The sequence below is a fragment of the Aulostomus chinensis genome, chromosome 4, assembly GCF_037954235.1.
Source record: "Aulostomus chinensis isolate RoL2024-O1b breed Wild chromosome 4, RoL_Achi_v1.0, whole genome shotgun sequence".
NCBI lineage: Eukaryota > Metazoa > Chordata > Actinopteri > Syngnathiformes > Aulostomidae > Aulostomus > Aulostomus chinensis.
In genome coordinates, this window is record NC_141323.1 from 19,653,934 (window position 1) to 19,672,294 (window position 18,361).

The 18,361-nt window shown below is 42.6% G+C and overlaps 1 protein-coding gene across 2 annotated transcripts; it reads left to right on the forward strand.

Annotated features, from left to right (window-relative positions):
* Positions 1–1,925: 1,925 nt before the first annotated feature.
* Positions 1,926–13,912, forward strand: tmem168a (transmembrane protein 168a). Of its 2 annotated transcripts, none has more exons than XM_086202279.1 (6): positions 1,926–1,978; positions 2,413–3,348; positions 3,518–3,793; positions 5,779–5,921; positions 8,579–8,856; positions 11,860–13,912. In XM_086202279.1, the coding sequence occupies exons 2-6, from the start codon at positions 2,521–2,523 to the stop codon at positions 12,405–12,407; spliced, it is 2,073 nt and encodes a 690-aa protein (XP_086058405.1). In that variant the 5' UTR covers positions 1,926–1,978; positions 2,413–2,520; the 3' UTR covers positions 12,408–13,912. The 2 variants fall into 2 exon arrangements, with proteins under 2 accessions (XP_086058405.1, XP_086058406.1); XM_086202280.1 differs by lacking the exon at positions 1,926–1,978 and adding an exon at positions 2,003–2,257.
* Positions 13,913–18,361: the final 4,449 nt, after the last annotated feature.

The following is an 18,361-nucleotide window of genomic DNA, read 5'->3' on the forward strand; positions in this document are numbered from 1 at the left end:
AATTCCATCAGTAGAAAATCCTAAATAAACCTTTTAACAGGCTTCTCCTCAGTAATGCAGCAGATAGGCTTCCTATCCCAGAGGCCAATGGGTTTATCTTGGTCTATATAACCTATGATACACAGAATTCTGTGGCAGACATAGTATGATTGAAGCAAGTAAATGCTTTAAAGGGGAATTTCAATATAGGCCTGCTTTCATTTTACAGATATTTTTGGAGTAGCCACCCCATCAATACTAGCGTGTGCATTGGCCTCTGGCCCTCTGCTGGTCTGCCACATCCTACTAGGTTGCTATTTTTGTGCAGATTGCACTCATACCAGAAAATCACATGTCAAAATCAAACGCAAAATTCTCAATATCTTGATATCATCAGACGTTTAAGTCAGATAAAGTCTGAGGTCATGACTAGCAAGTCAACATCAAGTCTAGTCTTTTATCAGTTAGGCAAAGTCCTCAAGTCCTCAAATTTGTCTCAAGTCAGTTTCATGTAGCCCTTCATGTTTTTAAACGACACATTTCAGAATAATCAAATTTAACATTCGTGTAAGTAGGCCCAAGAAGTTCTATTGCTCAAAGTAACTGATTAAAGATACACTAGACATTTTAATTAATTGAAATTAATATTAGTATTAAGTGTAAGGGGTGGTAGTATTTGGGTGGCACGGTGGTGCAGTGGTCAGCACTGTTGCCTCACAGCAAGAAGGTTCCAAGTTCGAGCCCCAGCTCAGGCACGGGATCTTTCTGTGTGGAGTTTGCATGTTCTCCACGGGTTCTCTCTGGGTTCTTCGGCTTGGCCACGTGCAAGTGGGGACTAGGTTAATTGGATACACTAAATTGCCCCCCCCCACCGCGACCCTTAACAGGATGAGCAGTAGAAAATGGATGAATGGAGAAATACTTTTTCCTCTGTGAAAAAAATACAAGGTATGTTTGTTCAGAGATTATAAGAATTAAAGCATGTTATAATGACTTGAAAGCATAATAATGTTTAATGGTGGGTTCTATTGTACTCAAAACTCTGAAGTTACTGTCCTCCAACATGCAAAAATGACATAAAATGATAATCAAAATCTGAGGCACTTGGGTGAGATCTGCCAAGTTTGCTAACCTGTTGTTGGAGAAAATACGGTAGTACACTTAGAAGTTTAGCAGAATTTGATTATCAAGTTTTACTTTTGTGTTGTCCACTTTTATTTGTGATTGATACATCTTTGTGAATTCCTTTAGTTCCTTTTCAACATGTGTGTGTCTGTGTGCATGTAACCAGCTGTCCTCAGACATCATACCTGATAAATAAAGTGTCTCCAAACGTGAGCTGTTTTTCTCTATATAATGAAGAATTTCAGCTTGTTGAAATTTTGCATAGAGTTGGTCCTTTCTTTGATTTATCTTTATTTATCCTACTACAATTGTTGTTGTTGTTGTTGTTTTGCATTTTCAAGATTTATACTTTTATCACCTATCAAAACAAAGGTCTACTTTAGATTCGGTCACGTGCTTCATCTCAACGTGACATTTTTATCTGCTGATAAATGCTCTTTGAATTATAGTCTTTGAAAAAGGAAATATACACAGTATATTCCGAATTAACAATGTATATTAGCACCTTCTTAAGGATACCTATGTGTTGGATCAGTCAGACCTTGTCAGATATTGATAATATCGTGACGATAGTAAAATGGAGACATAATCTTTTTCTGAAGATGTAATGACACTGGGCTTAACAGTAAGTTTTCACTGTGATATAGAGTTATGTATTTTTATATTAACATTGAATCAGCTATTGCTACTCGAGAGGTGACTGATGTGATTGCTAGACAGAAGAAAACTAGTCTGGGTTTGAGCAGGTCTGTGTTGGAAGAGCTGCGCTTTACCGACTTGTCATGAAAGACGAAGCATTGTCTATTTTGACCGTTGTGAGATGCCGTAGTATAGAATCCGGAAGCAGCGTTGCTGTCATCTAAACAAACAGCATGTAAGCAATATTTTAATTGTACCTACGTTAGCTACATTTATGATCTCGATTTTTACATGGGCATATATTTAGAGGCTACTACTTTCGTGTACATTTAAAAAGACAACATTGGATCGTGAAACCACGGGTAGCTTACTGTTACGTCTGGTCAGAAGGGAGGCTAACGCGATGTTAGCAAAATTCTCTGCTGCAGTGCCACATCCTCAAAAGCTGACAGTAGGCCCAGAGTCACTGTTTAGTTTTGTTGAAAATCTGCCATGCTATGGCTAGTACATACAGGTATATATAATTGTTATAGATCGACAATAATGGTAACACTAACTGTGTTTTAGTTTGTCTGAGCAAGTAATCATAAGCATAACTCGTATGCTTTTTGATTGCTTTATCTATGTTTAAAGACAGACTGTTAACATAGTATTCTAAATTGTTCACAGGGGCTGATTTTACATGGTGACCAAGAGGCTCTGGACATCCATAGAGGTTAACTGGAGCAAACTGGCAGCCAGAATCCTCAGCAGCATTTGGATCAGTTGCTATCAGTCATGGCTCAGGAAGAGGAAGAGCTGATTGTTGATGGACCCAAGGAGGTGGACATGTTTACGTCAGTACGTTGCCTAGGTTATCTGTCCAGCGTCAACCTCCTTGTGGCAGTATGCGTTGGCATGTACGTACGCTGGGAGGTGACAAGCGAACCTATGATCCTGGTCATCTTCATCTTAGGTCTTTTTGTCCTGGGAATAGCCAGCATCCTCCATTACTACTTCGCCATGGAGCAAGCCAGCAACAGCTTGTTCCATCTGTGGTTTGGCTTTTTGCTTGGTCTCCTGTGCTTCCTCAACAGCCCAGCCTTGGATTCAAATGTCAAAGAAGTCGTTGCTAACTATCTCCTCTTGGCCAGTGTGGTCATGAAAACAGTATGGGCTGCAACTGAGAGAATATGTGGAGCCATCCGTCACAAACCTGTATTGTTAACATCATCGGAGCTCCTGGAGCTCCTGGGATTTGGCATCGCCAGCACTGCTATGCTTCTTTCCACATCAGTGGCCATAATGGGCTTGGTGGTGGCCCTGGGTGCTCTCATTGTGGACCTAAGGATGAAGTCCCTCCTTGCTGTCCCCAACCTAATTAGTTTTGCCTTAGTTACCTCCCTCGTGTTTTTCCGTGCCTTACACATAACAGCAAACCCTTATGCCTTCGGTTGTTACCTGGGCAGGCAGCTGTGTGAGCCTGTGCTGGATGTGTATTTCAGTGGACTGGGACCCAGTGAGCGCTGGATGCCAGTGCTCTCCCTGGGGAAGGTGTGGAGACGGCTGTCCATGTTACCTCTGTGTCTGATTGAGCTGACCTTCTTTGTCCTGGCTGCCTTAAAGGTAACCCTAGTGGCATTTTGTGAACAATGTATGTGAGATGTTTATTGTATGTGGGTTCATTGCGACTCTCGGTTATTTTGTCATACTTGTAACCTGAAAAACAGGGCTTGTTTCATATTTACATGTGTCAAGGCTGTGTTTCATAACACTTTTCTCATGTCTTGCCTAGCTGAGCTACTTGGAGCTGTGGTATTTGGTGATCCCAGGCTTCTGTCTGTTTGGCCTGTTCTGGTCCATCTGCCACATAATTCTATTGATCACCATATGGGGCTTCCACACCAAGCTGAGTGAGTGTCAGAAAGCCTGGCGGGCCCAGCGATCTAGTCGTCGGAGTCTGGAACAAGTCATGGCCTCGAGGGGCATTCGACACTTCTGCCTCATTTCGGAACGCCTGGTGTTCTTTTGTCTGGTATCCACAGTCATACTGGGGGCGGTTTCCTGGCAGGTAGGCGATACAAATGAGTTGCTGTTACTTCAACTGTAGAAATCTGCTCAAAAAATAAAAGAGTAAAAGGGCCATATAATTAAAAACATCACTTTTGCCAGTGTTTGTATTTTTATTTGGATCTCTGATGTGTCTCCTAACACAAGGATGATGTAAGAAAACCCAGTCATTTGGGTGTGAGCCTCACAATGCATCACAAGTGTTGAAATTGTCACCACCCTTGGCTGGATCTTTCTTTTTGCGTGCTCTGTCAGGAGGGTGAATTCCATTTCAGGATGTATCTGTAGGTGAACTCAATTCATGGTCATTACTTAAAGTGCTGTAAAAGAGCATTTTGACCATAAATACATGCTAATAATGGTAAAGAAACCACCAAAATTACAAAATTGAAAAGAAGAAATGGGCATAATATGGCCCCTTCATCCTCATTAAACATGGATATTGTCAACTGTTCAGTCTGTCATATTTCTACAAAGTTATTATTGTGATTATCGTTCCACCCGTCAGCACTGTTACACTTGTTAAATCTTGGCCCATTTAGAAACCTTTTGAAGTGCATTTAGCAGGTCGGACTTCTTTCTCCTACCATCACAATGAGATTCATGACAAGAACCACATAAACATATCAAACATTGATGTTCCAAATTCTGGAGAGAGATGTTAGTGGCAGTGCGCTCTTAGTAGTTGCTCCCCAAGCCGAGCCACTTCAGCTCTCATGCGGAACCGATTTAATTAGCACTTTAATATCCCTATCTACTTGCATAAAGAGTAGCAATAACTTATTTAGCCTTATTAGACGTTTACCTTGTAGGAGTCTCACGGGCCTGAGTCCTAATTTGAGATCTGCACAATGTTGAAGCCAATTTCAAATCTGCTTTAGAAAGTGGGAGCAGTCAGTGCTCGCGTGTGTGATTTTTTTTTTTTTTTCCGCTGTTTCAGAATTTCCAGTGTGTTTCCTTTTAAAGCTAATTTGAACAAACTGAGTTGTTTTTCCATGCATCATTGTATAACAGCAGCATCTCTAGTCTGAAGTCAGCTCACACTTTTAAATGCAGCGCGCGCGCGCACACACACACACAAAAACACACACGGACACTATTCTTCTGGACTGTGTGCCAATAATTCTCTATCTATTAGAAATTTTTAAACTTTGAATTCTACAGCAGAGTCCACTATATTGTTTGATGCTTTTCTGCCTATACTACTTATGGAGAACATAGAGTACGCTCAATTTTTAAGGGGTATGACTTAATGTTTAGTGAGTGTATGAATCACATTTAGAGGGCTGGTTCTACTTAACACACAGGAGTAGATTTAAAGAACGGGGTCCAGGCAATGTCAACATATTGTATCATTTATTTTGGTACAGGTGTTAGTGTGTTCCATTATGCAATTCTTTGTTTGAATAATTACTCTAGAGCATTTAAATGTAAAAATAATGTGAATGGTTCCTAAAAAAAAAAAAAGGCAGAATTATTATTGTCGTGTAATTCTTTAGAATTACTGACGGAAAACATTTCACTGTGTAGTATTTAAAAAGTGCATTTAGCCTTCCGAGTTCTTGCAAATAGGTGTCTCAGTTCAAAAACAGGTTTTTTTTTTCCCTCCTCCATCCTGCAATGCCTCTTAGTGGCCCCAGGAGTCATTAAAGTGCGAAAAAATATCTGCATACAAACTCTCAAGCGCATTGTGTAGTATAATCCAGGTCATCTCCATGTAGGTCTGGAATTCACAGACACCTGAAAAGCTAAAAACAAACCCTCCATGCTAGTCCACGTGCAGTCACAGTAGCGCCGAAGCGGAAAAGGTAGTCGCTCAAATGGTTTATGTTATATGCCAACCTTCCTGTTGGTTTTGTAAAAGCCTTAGCCTGATGATAACAGTGTCCGTCCCGTAGGGTACAACTGTCTAGCAAAGTGTCACCACCATTTAGCTGCATCTGATCGCTTTTGCCGCACAAAAGTGATTCTTCTCTCTCTTTGCAGCCTTCCTGTGGTCTTTTTCTCAGCATACTGTTGGTGGTGCTGCCTTTGGAGTCTCTGACCCACAGTATGTTCCACGAGCTGGGCAGCTGCCTTGGGGGAACCTGTGTGGGCTACGCTCTGGTCATCCCTACGTCATTCTGCAGGTACTGAGATAGACAAAAACACAGAAAACTTCTCTCTTGGATGGCTCAGAAGTTTTCATCAGTCAATTGATATTTCAGTCTATAAAATGTCAAACCGCAACACAGTTGCACCCAAATTTGTCATAGCCTTTGACCAACCATCCAGCAATGAAATGTAGGAAAATTTTGATGGATTTTTTTATAAATTTAACACTTCTGAAAGTGCCAAATAGTGGCCAAACGGTTTAATGCGTTGAGTATGTAACTGCAACTTCCTGATTATAGTCTGACTGTAATATATCTGTATCCATTTCTCTCCTGTCATTGTCTGTCATCCTTCTACTCTCTAATAAAGGGGGGAAAAAATCCCCCCCCCCAAATATACCAAAATTTAAGAGAGTACATTTGAGAAACTGTTTTTTTTTTTTTTTTTTTTATGCTACACAAGATATAAAACTTTACTATAGCAGGAAAGAATTTTTTTTTTAATCTAAAGCTATGTTGTAATAATGGTGTCAGGGGTGGAAATTAAGGCCCTCTCCCCGTGTGTATTGTAATCCAAATTCCTTCTTTCATGCATGCGTGATAGTATCCAGCTAGCCGTGATACCTCGGGCGAACAAAGGAGGAAGACCGCTAGCAAGAAAACAAATATGTAAACAGTATATTTTAACACAGTAAAAAATCACAGTCTTATTCAAGAAATTTGAATTTGAACTGTTTTATGAAGAGAAACATCACTTTTATACAAGAGATCTCCGGAGTTAATTTACTTGTCAGCAATTGCTCACAGCTATGCTAGAGTAAACGGTTAGATTTATCCAAATAAATACACAGGAGTGACATGTGTGAGCCCTCCTGTCCATCATGGGCTCTGGTAGAAAGGATCACTCTTTGCAACTCGCTTCTCAGTTAACACAAAACCAACTGCATAAATAGGCCAATAACTACGCATAAATATGCTGCTAATATTCAGGCCCTAAACGGAACATTCTGGGGTTCCCTCCGTAGCATGCTAAGTTGTTCAGCTGGAGAAGTTAGCCATTACCTGCTGCTGCTGTAGCTTAAAGTCCCCACTGAATTGGCCAAGTACTAAAAAAAAAAAAGGGGGGGGCGGGGGGGGAGTTACTTTTGATGATGCAGACATGTCTCCTACTGAACAATATCAGCTAGCCATTTGGTAGAAAGAAGCATTTCCAATACCAACAGCCCTTCCTATGAAATCAGGTCACCACAGATGTTCAGCTCGTAAACATATTTATGACTCCTCTCTGAATATTCCACCTAATCGTTAGCCATCTGAACAGAGACCAGCTTTACTAGTATTTAACTCTGTAGGTAATTCTAGGAGCAGGCCAATGTGCTACTGGCGCTGCAGATGTTCTGTATGCGAGGCTGCATGTGCAGCGTCCATAGGGAGGACTGCGAGCATGATGAGAATGCAGCAGTGCATAATTGGCTGTTTGATGGCTACAGATCATGTTTTCACAATGACAAGAGCCCCACAGGGAGATTAGAATGATAGGGGTGAGGAGGCGAGGGTAGGGCGGAGTGGAGGAAACACAAGGAGAGGTTGTAAACAGTAGCAGTGAGGTACACAAGGATGAGGAGAAAGGGGGGGGGGGGCGGATTTTGAAGGGTGGAGTTGTGGAGAAAAGGACAGGGTTTTGTTTTTTTTTTTTTTTTTTTAGATGAAAGAGGAGAGTGTTACAGGGTAAGATGTGGTCTGAATCTCAAACTACAAGCCTTCGCTCCTCTGGGTTCCGTGAGATTTGGAAAGATTAGATGGGTTTAGATGAACGGGGAGCTTGCCAAGCCATGCAGAGGTTACAGCACGTCATGTCTCGGATTCAGGTGTTTTACATCTTGATAGAAGGCTTATTTACTCTCCAGTATGAATAAAGATGTTTGTATGATTCCAGAAAAGGAGACAAAGAAAAAAATAGCTTAGAATAAATGGTGTCTACGTAAGCAACACCACCCAAGAAAAGCAATCCTGTGTCATGCCCATTTGATAAACTTTCACCTGCCCCTGTCAAGGTGAGGTTGCTGGTGTTAGTGGTGGAACAGGGCTGAGAATAATGGTGCCGTTATGAAGATGGGTACATGAGGGAATTTAGCATCCACTTGGCCATGAATAGCATCAAGTCCATAGATGGAAAGAAAATGAATGGCTCCATGAATACCCTTCAGCCTTGAGTTTGTTTGTGTGTGCGCACCACATCCAACTGCCATTATTGTCTGACAGAACACACAAGTATCCACACTCATAAAATCCCTTTGCCCTCAACTGTGTTTTTCAGTTCTTGTCACCTGGCTCACTCCATCCCTCTTCTTTCTTTCTTTTCTTTCTTCCATCTCACTTCCCTTTTATTCTTTACATCCCTGAGGCTAATTTGATTTCCTTCAGCGGTGATCCACCACTCCGCCCCCCCCTCCCCCCCCATCTCTTCTCATCCTTTCCTCTCTGTCTGCTGGCTCCCCACTAATGCCGGCAGCTACCCCACCCCAGTGTTTCAAACCATCAACTTATCACTTATTCTTCTCAGTTTTGCGCTCATCTCTCTTCTCCACCCATGCTTCTGACAAGCCACCTAACTTGAGTCCCCCCCCCCCCAAGTATATAAAAAAAGATGCACATTGATGACCTTTTCACGTCCTCTCATCTCTCTTGTCCAGCGCTGATGCCCAGCCCACTCTGCTCCCACCAGAGCAGGTGCAGCAGCTGAACCTGCGCTCCACAGGCATGCTGAGCAACGTGCAGCGACTCTTCTCTCACCACATGATCCAGACGTTCGGCTGTGACTACTCCACGAGCGGCGTCACATTGGAGGCTGTGCAGAACAAACTTCGAAGCTTTATGGAGCTTCGTACGGAAGACGGGCCACGCCATGACACCTATCTGATTTTCTACAGTGGGCACACACACAAAAGCACCGGGGCCTGGGCTCTCGCAGGTGAGATCTAAATTATCAGGACCTCTTTTCTTCTTGGACTCCATGCTAAAAGTAGTTATATTTGGCGTTGATAGTTTGTCGCAAATTTTAAGCAAATTTCTCAACCTCTTCTTCAGTTTTGAAGTGAAACGTAATAATAGGAATTGCAAAGTCACAATTCTTGAATTACTTTAAAGAATTACTTGACCACAACAAGATTAATCTTCATCAGAGGTATAATCTTACAAAGATCTGTTGAGAGCCGTTCTTTGTTGTTAACTCAGGAAATTAACACAATTGCTTGATTGCCATTTGAATTAGGGTTGGGTGCATTGGCATTTAAACCAATGTTCATACTAGTAAAATAAACTTGTTTCTTTATGATAACAACATTGGATTGCAGTTGGAGCACCTGCCAATTTTTTAGCTTTCATGGGAACTTAGACGGGGCGGCACGGTGGTGCAGTGGTCGGCACCGTCGCCTCACAGCAACACACAACAGTCCGGGCCCCGGCTCGAGCACGGGATCTCTCTGTGTGGAGTCTGCATGTTCTCCCTGTTCCTGTGTGGGTTCTCTCTGGTACTCCAGCTTCCTCCCACAGTCCAAAGACATCAAGAGGGGATTAGGCTAATGGGATACTTTACCATAGGCGTGACTGTGGCTGTGCGCCCTGCAATGGACTGGCAACTTGTCCAGGGTTAACCCCGCCTCTCACCTGAAGGCTGATGGGATAGTCTCCACCCCCCCCCCCCCCCCGGCGACCCTTAACGGGATAAGCGGTAGAAAATGGATGGATGGATGGATGGATGGGAACTTGGAGCATATGAGTGGAGTGTGATCATTTTGAATGGAGCGTGTTTTTTCAAACAGCTGAATTTCGCTCTGGTTCTGCTCAAACCAGGAGGTGACAGCATGCCTGACTTAGAGAGCAGAGTTCGTGTTTAAGCTTCAAGTTAAAATACAACACAGCCTTTCGGCTTTTTTTCGTTTCTTTGACTGAGCAATTTGGGTGGAGCAGGGTGAAATCTTAGGTGATACCGAGTGAGTGAAGTAACTGACGGAGTGGATTCCTTCATAAATGGTTGTGCTGGGACTCCTGCTGCTCTGCTTTGCTCACGTGCTCAGTTTTTGAGGTATTAAATATGGTACGCACACGAGTTTTCAGATCGATATTTTGTGTTAACCAGGGGTTTCAAGCGACAAATTTTTAAATCATTATAAGCTTGAGACTCCCTCTGGCTCAACATTGCTCTCTGTTGGGCTTCAACACATTGTGGGAAAAGTGTCACATGGCGTTGCTCACTCACTCTCTCCATAGGTCTTGATATTTAGTGCTGATAGAGATAACGGGAAAATGTTTCTGCTGTTTCACTCTCGTCTCTAATGGTTTCCTCTTCGAGTCAAAGAGTTCCATCAAGATAAATTGTGTTAATTAACACCGAAAGCATGAAAACATCCACCTTAAATTGTCATGAAAAAGGTGGCAAGTAAAATGAAAATCATTTTTTATCTCCTTAAGAGTTTGGTCCAATTTGTCACAATTTAATTACCATGCAACAATTACCAGCGAGTTGAATCCGAGTTGAACTGGCACGTGTAATCTTGTGTTGCAGGCTTCCCCGTCATTTCAGTCAATTAGAGACTGATTCGCACAGATTGGACAAACGAATCAAAAGAGTTAAAATTGCTGTGAAGGACACAGCACATAGAAGTTCAGTTCCAGTACAGAGGATTGTGTGAAAGTCTGCCGCGACACAAGCGTTCCCTCAACAGAAATGAGAATCACAGCAGGTTAACAGTGTGTCAGCTCTTCTGTTCAGAGATGACTTGACACGTTATCTCGGCGTGCCGAAGCAAAGGAGATGAAGAGAAAGATCCACACGGAAAACATTATCATCATTCTGAGGGCTGCGCTAAGACATTTTCAGTGGATGATCGTACACATTTGGGAAAGGTGGGAACATTTGGTGTTTTCAAGTCAGTTTAAAGATGTCAAATTCTAAATTATCAAGTGATCCGTGGAAGAAATAGTATTTCAGTCTGAATCGACTTGTTGAACATGATCTAATACGTTCGTACGGCCAAGTGATCTTACCAAAACAAAACAGTAACGTGATCTCAGTCATTCCGAAACTCAGAATCAGGATGGTTAGGATTAGGAAATCATATGTTTTGCTATCCAGGATCAAGAAATCAATCTTACTTTCGTCCTGTTATTTTTTTTTATGAAAACATTTGATTGGCTCGTACTGATCCAGATATAAAGTTTCCCAGATGATCAAACACTCTTTAGCGGATCGGATTCTGTGTTCTGATTTTGCAGAATAAGGTGTAGAATTAAAATGTTCTCACAATAGTCACAAATATTCACAGTAAAAGAATACACACGTCCAATTTCGGTTCTTTTTAAATAGCCTGACCCACAACTAACATCTAAAGATAAATGTACATTATGCACAAATCATAATGATAGCGATGATTATAATAATAATAATAATTGTCATGATAAACAAGCAGAATTCATAAGTAACAGTAATTAATAAGAATAGTCCAATAATTCAGAAAATACAGAGCATTCAGGTGTAGTGGATCGCACCAATGTGTACTTTTTAACCATTCCTTTCAAAAAACAAGGTTATGATGTTACTTTTTTACCTGCTAGGCTCTACTGATTTTTGTAATTTTTTTTATTGGACATCAAAGTATCCTGCTAAGATATTTAAACACATCCGAAAGGGTTAGCCAGGTCGGATAACTTCTGAACTGCTATATACCTGCAAAGCGCAATAGCCGATGTGGTTGGAGTGACAGCATTCAGATGGACAGGACTGCAAGTGAGAGTCTATTCATCAAGAGCCCGGTATCCTGTTGCGATGTCCTTGAACGAGACATTGGACCAGTGGTGACTAAATAACTGTCTATATTTTTATTTTCCAAAATCACTATCTGTTTTTCTCTGTTTTCTGTTTATCTCTCAACCATGTATCTCTTCTCATCCTCTTTGTCACTCTGTACTGGTGCAGGAGGTGAGAGCTTCCGTCTGGCCCAGCTGCTGGAGTTGTGGCAGGAGAAGAACGCTGGTCACTGTTCTCGACTTATCCTTGTCCTGGACACCGAGAACTCCCTCCACTGGGTCAAAGAGGCGCGTAGGGTGGAGAGTATCCATGTAGCCGTGCAGGCAGCCGAACTCTGTATCACCAGTGACCTGGAGGCAGGAGACATTCCCTTACTCGGGGACTTCACAGCCGAATGGGTGGAGTTCAACTGCAACCCGGACAGTGACACCCAGTGGTCCGAGAAGGGAAGGACAGTAACGGCTATCTATGGTGTGTCCAAACGCTGGAGCGACTACACGCTTCATGTGCCAACAGGAAGTGATGTGGCCAAGCATTGGAAGACTCATTTCCCTGAGGTTACATATCCAATGGTTCACCTGTCCAACTGGTGCTGTGGCCTGAACCTGTTCTGGTTTTGTAGCATGTGTTTGCGCTGCTTCAGGAGATGTAAGCTAGCTTGGTTCCCTCCTGCTGTCCTGGACACTGGGCAGGGCATTAAACTGGTGCACTCATAGACGTGCTGGGATGTTAGTGTACTTGTTTTGTTTTGTATTATTTGGGGTACAAAGTGTCTAGTGTATCGCGTATTTCCTCAAGCGTTACCAGGGTATCAGGCTTTTGTTGAAGGTATCCTTTATTACCGGTTCCTTGGGTTTGAGAGGTATATTTGTTCATATATTTGTAAGAATCGCTTCATTTTTGATCTCCTATTTTGTGGATCATCCACCCTAAAGAGCAGTGCATAAGAGGAGTAAAAATTTACATTTTTGCCTTTTTGTCCCCTGGCCTATAATCATTTGCTCATGTAGACCATGCCCCTTCTAACTGGATTTGAGACACGGTTTTACATGAGAAACACCTTTTAATTAAGGAAATGATTGATAAAAGAATAATGCGATAACACATGCACACACACGTTTTGCCCACCTAAAGGTGCCACTGCATCACGTTTTCTTGAGGTTATGTATTATGCTGATAATTAATGCAAATTAATGAGGATATAATTTACAGAACCTTTGAGCAAATGTCACGCCGCTTACAATACTGAGCACATGTCATCACTTTTGGGTTTTTTTGTTGTTGTTATATTTATGAGTTTAAATGACCTGATTGTATTTTTTCTATAAATGTGTCATAGTTCAGCATAGTGTATTTTATGTTTTTTTTTTTTTGAATATTGAGTATTTGGGAAGGTTTTTATAATCATATTTTATACAATATGCCAATTTTCCTTAATAATACTACCTTAAAAGTGCCTTAAGATAGATTTGGAATCATTGTCCTCCTACCGTAGGGTTCTGTTATATACTGGAAGGTGTTCCTGCTATTTTTTTGTTCAACCTTATTTTTTTGATCTCAGACAAGGTTGTCTGTTCGCAGGAAAACTCAAAAAGTTAGGGGTGGGTTTGGTAGAATTATTATTAGGTTGGTAGAATGATGAAGCTCAGGTTGAGAAACAGTCAAGTAGATTTTGGAGTTGTTCAGAAAGAAGGTGGAATGATTTGGTGGAAGTGTGCGCTCTCTCTCTCCCTTGTGCAAAATATTAGGAACACTCTTGTGTGTCTAGACAGGATGCAAAAAAATGACTCGTGGGAGTGCGCCCTTTTGTTTCTTGGAGCGTAAACACAATCACTTTTAAACCGTATAATGATGCATTTATTCCTGACACATCTGTGTTGAGATACCATATTTTCCCCTGACAGCATCCCTGTCTTCTGTCTGTGGAATTCAACCTAAAGAGGTATTGCGTCTGTACAAACACGTGCACCGTTCTCCTGCAGTTGTCCTTCCCATGCTGTGACACAGTGAGATGAGACACGAGCAACAAATGATGTGAGCTCTTTCTGTACTTTTTATTGATGCACTGACCTTAAGAACTGATATTGACCACTCCTCTCTCTCGCATCCTGAATCTTATCCGGAGTGGATTGCTGCCTTAAAGAACATGGTTCACTATGTAATTCTATATGCAATTCCCTGTTTGCCTCAATGGACTTAAAGTTAGTCTGAAAATGTTCAACTTGGATAATAAACTCAAAAAAGATTTATTTGATGTGTTTGCGTGCTAAATGTAGGGATGGTATGTTAACATGGTGGGCTTTACAGAAATTGTTACTCTTCCCTGTGGTGTGGTGCTAGACTGGAAATTCAAGAAAAATGAAACAATGCGTGACATTATCTCTGAGGGATTTGGTCAGTGAGCTTTCACCTCAGTTACTGGTCTCAGAGCGTGGGGCTTTGGCCCGGCAAGTGCCTTGATGGCACTATCAGCCGCACAGCAACATTTGGGGAGATGAAAGCTGACATTAAATTTACATCCGCTTGCATCCATTCAGACTTGACAAGCAGAGCAAGTGGGGAGCGAGCTGTCATGAACCAGAACCCTTTGCTACTCTAAAGTTGCTGTGTTTAGGTAGAGCAAATATCAAACCATTAGGCAGATGTAGCTAAACTAATCACTGCAGCAATTAGTGAAAAAGAGAAGAGCAGAAACGCTGTCCCGTGTGGGCGTTGATTTCTCTCTCCTGTGAACTGCAGCGAGAGCTAAGGTCAGGGATTCATGTATATGGCGAGTATCATTTATGAGAATATCAGATTATGGGCCGGATTCATCTTCTAAACTGGATTAGGTAATAAAAGAGCCAGCCGCCTCCGAGGCCCATGCAGATGTGCTGAGTCAGAGGCAGTCGCACACACTCAAAAACACATAAACACACATACTTGGATACAGAACAAACACACACACTGGCTTCTCTCAGCCTGTCTTTATTTCTATCCTTCCTCAGCCGAGGCTCTCATCTGTGGCTAATTACAGGCTGTCATGGAACGTTACCTTCTAGTACAGACAAAGTCATGTGCCTAATGTTTGCCTGCAATTTAATTGAGAAAATAAATGTACTTTTATAGTTATATCTTAGCGTAGCAGCACTGTTCCTCTACTATTGTTTCTTCACATCTCTTGGAAGCCACAGTGGGGGATCTGGCAATTTTACGCCCTTTAATACAGTTCTCCAAATCTTAAAATTATTTGGTCCATTCATTAAAAACATAAATGGTGCGTGAACTCTGCAGGAAGGTTTCGATAATGATAATTATTTTGAAGGCCCAAGTGAACGCTCTGAAAGTTAGGATGTTTTTCTTTTTCCATCACACCTCAGCAGCAGCCAGCAGGAGTCCATTTAAAGCTAAATGTTCTGCAATGATACAAAACTGCTGAATGGTCCATCATAGAATGAGATACTACATATTCAGCAACATTAACTTAAAAAAAAAAATTGCCTTGCCCCTCAAGATGCCTGCTCACTGTGGCTCACAGTAGGTCCAGCACTGAAATGTCAAAACCATTATCTCAAATTACAAGGGCTGAGGAGGAGTTTAGTGGCTGTTTTAAGCATGCTATGGGCCACAACATGCAGACACAATCCTTGGGAAGGTTGGCTGCCAAAATTTGACTGCCTTCTGTCTACTCTTCAAACAATCAATTTCTTTGTGGTCAATTACATTCTCTTGAGTGTTACAAGGTTGGAAGAAATTCTTACAGATATTTAAATTGAAGTTTGGTCAAACGAAGGAAGCTGTCATTTGAAAAAGGAGGGGGAAAATGACTGGTAGAGTCAGTAATCAGGAATTTTTATATCACTCATTTTCACTTCATCCTAAAAGTTCGTCTGTCGATTTCAAATCCTAAAGACAATTTTGAAGCCAGAAACATTAGGGTTAGTCATGTACAAGAGTAGGTTTCAGCGTAGAGTGTAATACTGTTCCATGTTCAGTGTCACTTAGAAAAGCATCCTGTATTTATTGAGTGTGTCCGATTGCTAGGGGGGTTGGCACGGTGATGCAGTGGTTAGAAACTGTTTTTCTTCCGTGTCCTCTGCTTATCTTGGTTTGGGTTGTGGGGGCAGCAGCCTCAGCAAGGAAACCCAGATCGCCCTCCCGATGAGTTCCCAGGCCAGCCGAGAGATAAAATCCCTCCAGTGTGTCCTGGGTCAGCCCCAAGGCCTCCTCTCGGTTGGACATGCCCAGGAAACTTCCCGGAGGAGACACCCAGGAGGCATCCTCACCAGATGCCCGAACCACTTCAACTGACTCCGCTCAACATGGAGGAGCAGCGGCTCTACTCTGAGTCCCTTCCCAATGATCCAGCTTCTCACCTTATCTCTAAGGGAGAGCCCAGCCACCCTGCGGAGGAAACTCACTTTGGCCGCATGTATTCACAATCTCATTCTTTTGGTCATTCCCCAGAGCTCATGACCATAGGTGAGGGTTGGAACGTAGATTAACCGGTAAATTGAGAGCTTTGTCTTTTGTAAGGGGCCATTCACCCCATACTCCAGGAATACCCCCTACAGGGTGCTCCTGGGAACATGGACACAGCCTTCTCCAAATTGACAAAACACATGTGGACTGATTGGGCAAAATCCCATGCCCCTTCTAACACCGCAGCAAGGGTAAAGAGCTGATCCACGGTTCCACATCCGGGACAAAAACCACATCGCTCCTCCTCGATCTGAGGTCTGACTACTGCCCTGTTGACCCTCTTCTCCAGTTCCCTGGCACAGACCTTTCTAGGGAGGCTGAGGAGTCTGATCCCCGATAGTTGGAGCACACCCTCTGGTCCTCTTTCTTAAAGATGGGGACCACCTCCCCGGTCTGCGAATCCAAAGGCACAGCCACCGATGTCCACACAGTGTTACAGATAAGTGTCAACCAAGACAGCCCAACAACATCTAGAGCCTTGAGATACCCAGGGCATATCTCATCCACCCCAGAGCACCGCGGAGTTGCTTCACTGCCTTGGCGACTTCGGCCCCGAAGATTGGACGACCCCTCCCCAAGTCCTTCCCCCGGCTCTGTTTCCTCAATGGAATACATGTTGCTGGAATTGAGGAGTTCCTCAAATACTCCTTCCACTGTCCAATTATCTCCACAGTTGAAGTCAGCAGCCCGGCCACCAGGCACGTGCCCATGGGCCCCTACCCTGGGCCTGGCTCCAGGGCGAGGCCTTGGTAACTCTCCAGGCTGGGTGCATGTTCTCTTTTTCTGTCTTCCCACGAAGGGTCTTTTTGAACTGTTCTTTGTCTGGCCCTATGCCTAGGACCAGTCTGTCTTGGGTGACCCCACCAGGGGCACAATGCCCCTGACAGCATAGCTCCTAGGGTACTCAGGGCACTCAAACTCCTCCACCACAGTAAGGTGACGGTTCCAGGAGGAATGCTTTTTCATAAAATTTTATTCATTTTCATGTTAAGGGGTTTTGTTTATATGAATAATAAAAAAAAAAATTATATATATATAAAACCCATCACACATCCCATGATGGCAGTGTCAGTGTGATACAGATACAGTCACTTAACCAAAGTTCAAACAAAGTGCAAACATAAAAAACACAATGTTGTACTAAAATTTTCCATTACAATATACCTGACACGATTAGTTGTGCTTGCAGAGGCCGGAAGGGGGAGCTCTTGGCTATGATGCTTCTTTCTTGAGGAAGCTGCTAAAGAAAAAGCATTGTCCAAGAATCTTTATTCATATTTCCTGTCTCAGGGTGTAAAATTCTGGAGGCACCACTGGGATGAATATAAACAAGGGCCAGCTGTCCTCCATAGACATCCGCAGTCATCATTCAGTCCCATTATATCTTCAGCCCGTGACAACAATAGTGTGTGGTGGTTCATCTGCGTGGCGAGACTTGCATGCAATCTGAGGTCAACTACATGTGCCAAGAGAGCTGTGTAGCCTGTTCTGCAAAAACTGCATCACACTGATCTTGTTCATGGGCTACAGACTGAGATGGATTCTTCAGAGCGAGAAGACTGGAGGCTGGAAGTTGGTAGTGGACTGTACACACTAACAAAAGATGCTTTGATTGAAGTTTGTGATTTTCTGAGTTTGCTGGTTGAAAGTTTGAAAATGTACAGTATCAGGGAAAAGTCATCCTCTCTTTCTTATCGTACATATCACAAGGCATTTGGAGAAGGAAGAGTTGGGTATGTCAAAGGTAGTGATTTTAAAAGATAAGATTGTTGAGTTGCAATATATCATTCAAAACGGTTCACCAGAACAGGCAGCCACAGGTACAAAACAGACAGAAGAGGTCCATCAGCAGGTCCTTCAACCATCAGAGGAGCTGTTAAAAAGAGAGAGAGATATTGCAACAAGCTTTAGCATCGTCCCTAAAAAAAAAAAAACTAACCCAAAGTCGTGAAACCAAAAAGTCAGTGGATGAGTGAGTTAACATTGCTGAACCAGACTATGTCCCTGCCCAAAAGATCCCTCAATCCTGCCTGTCAGTACAGTGAAGAAGAGAATTCAAAATATCTAGTCAGATAGCTGAGTCAGGGCAATAGGATGAACTTAATTTGTCAAGCCTGGTCCACCAGATTGAACAAGGCATCAGCAATGGATTCCATGAATTGACACACAGTGGAAAGGACACATATCGTGCAGTTCCCCATACACCTTT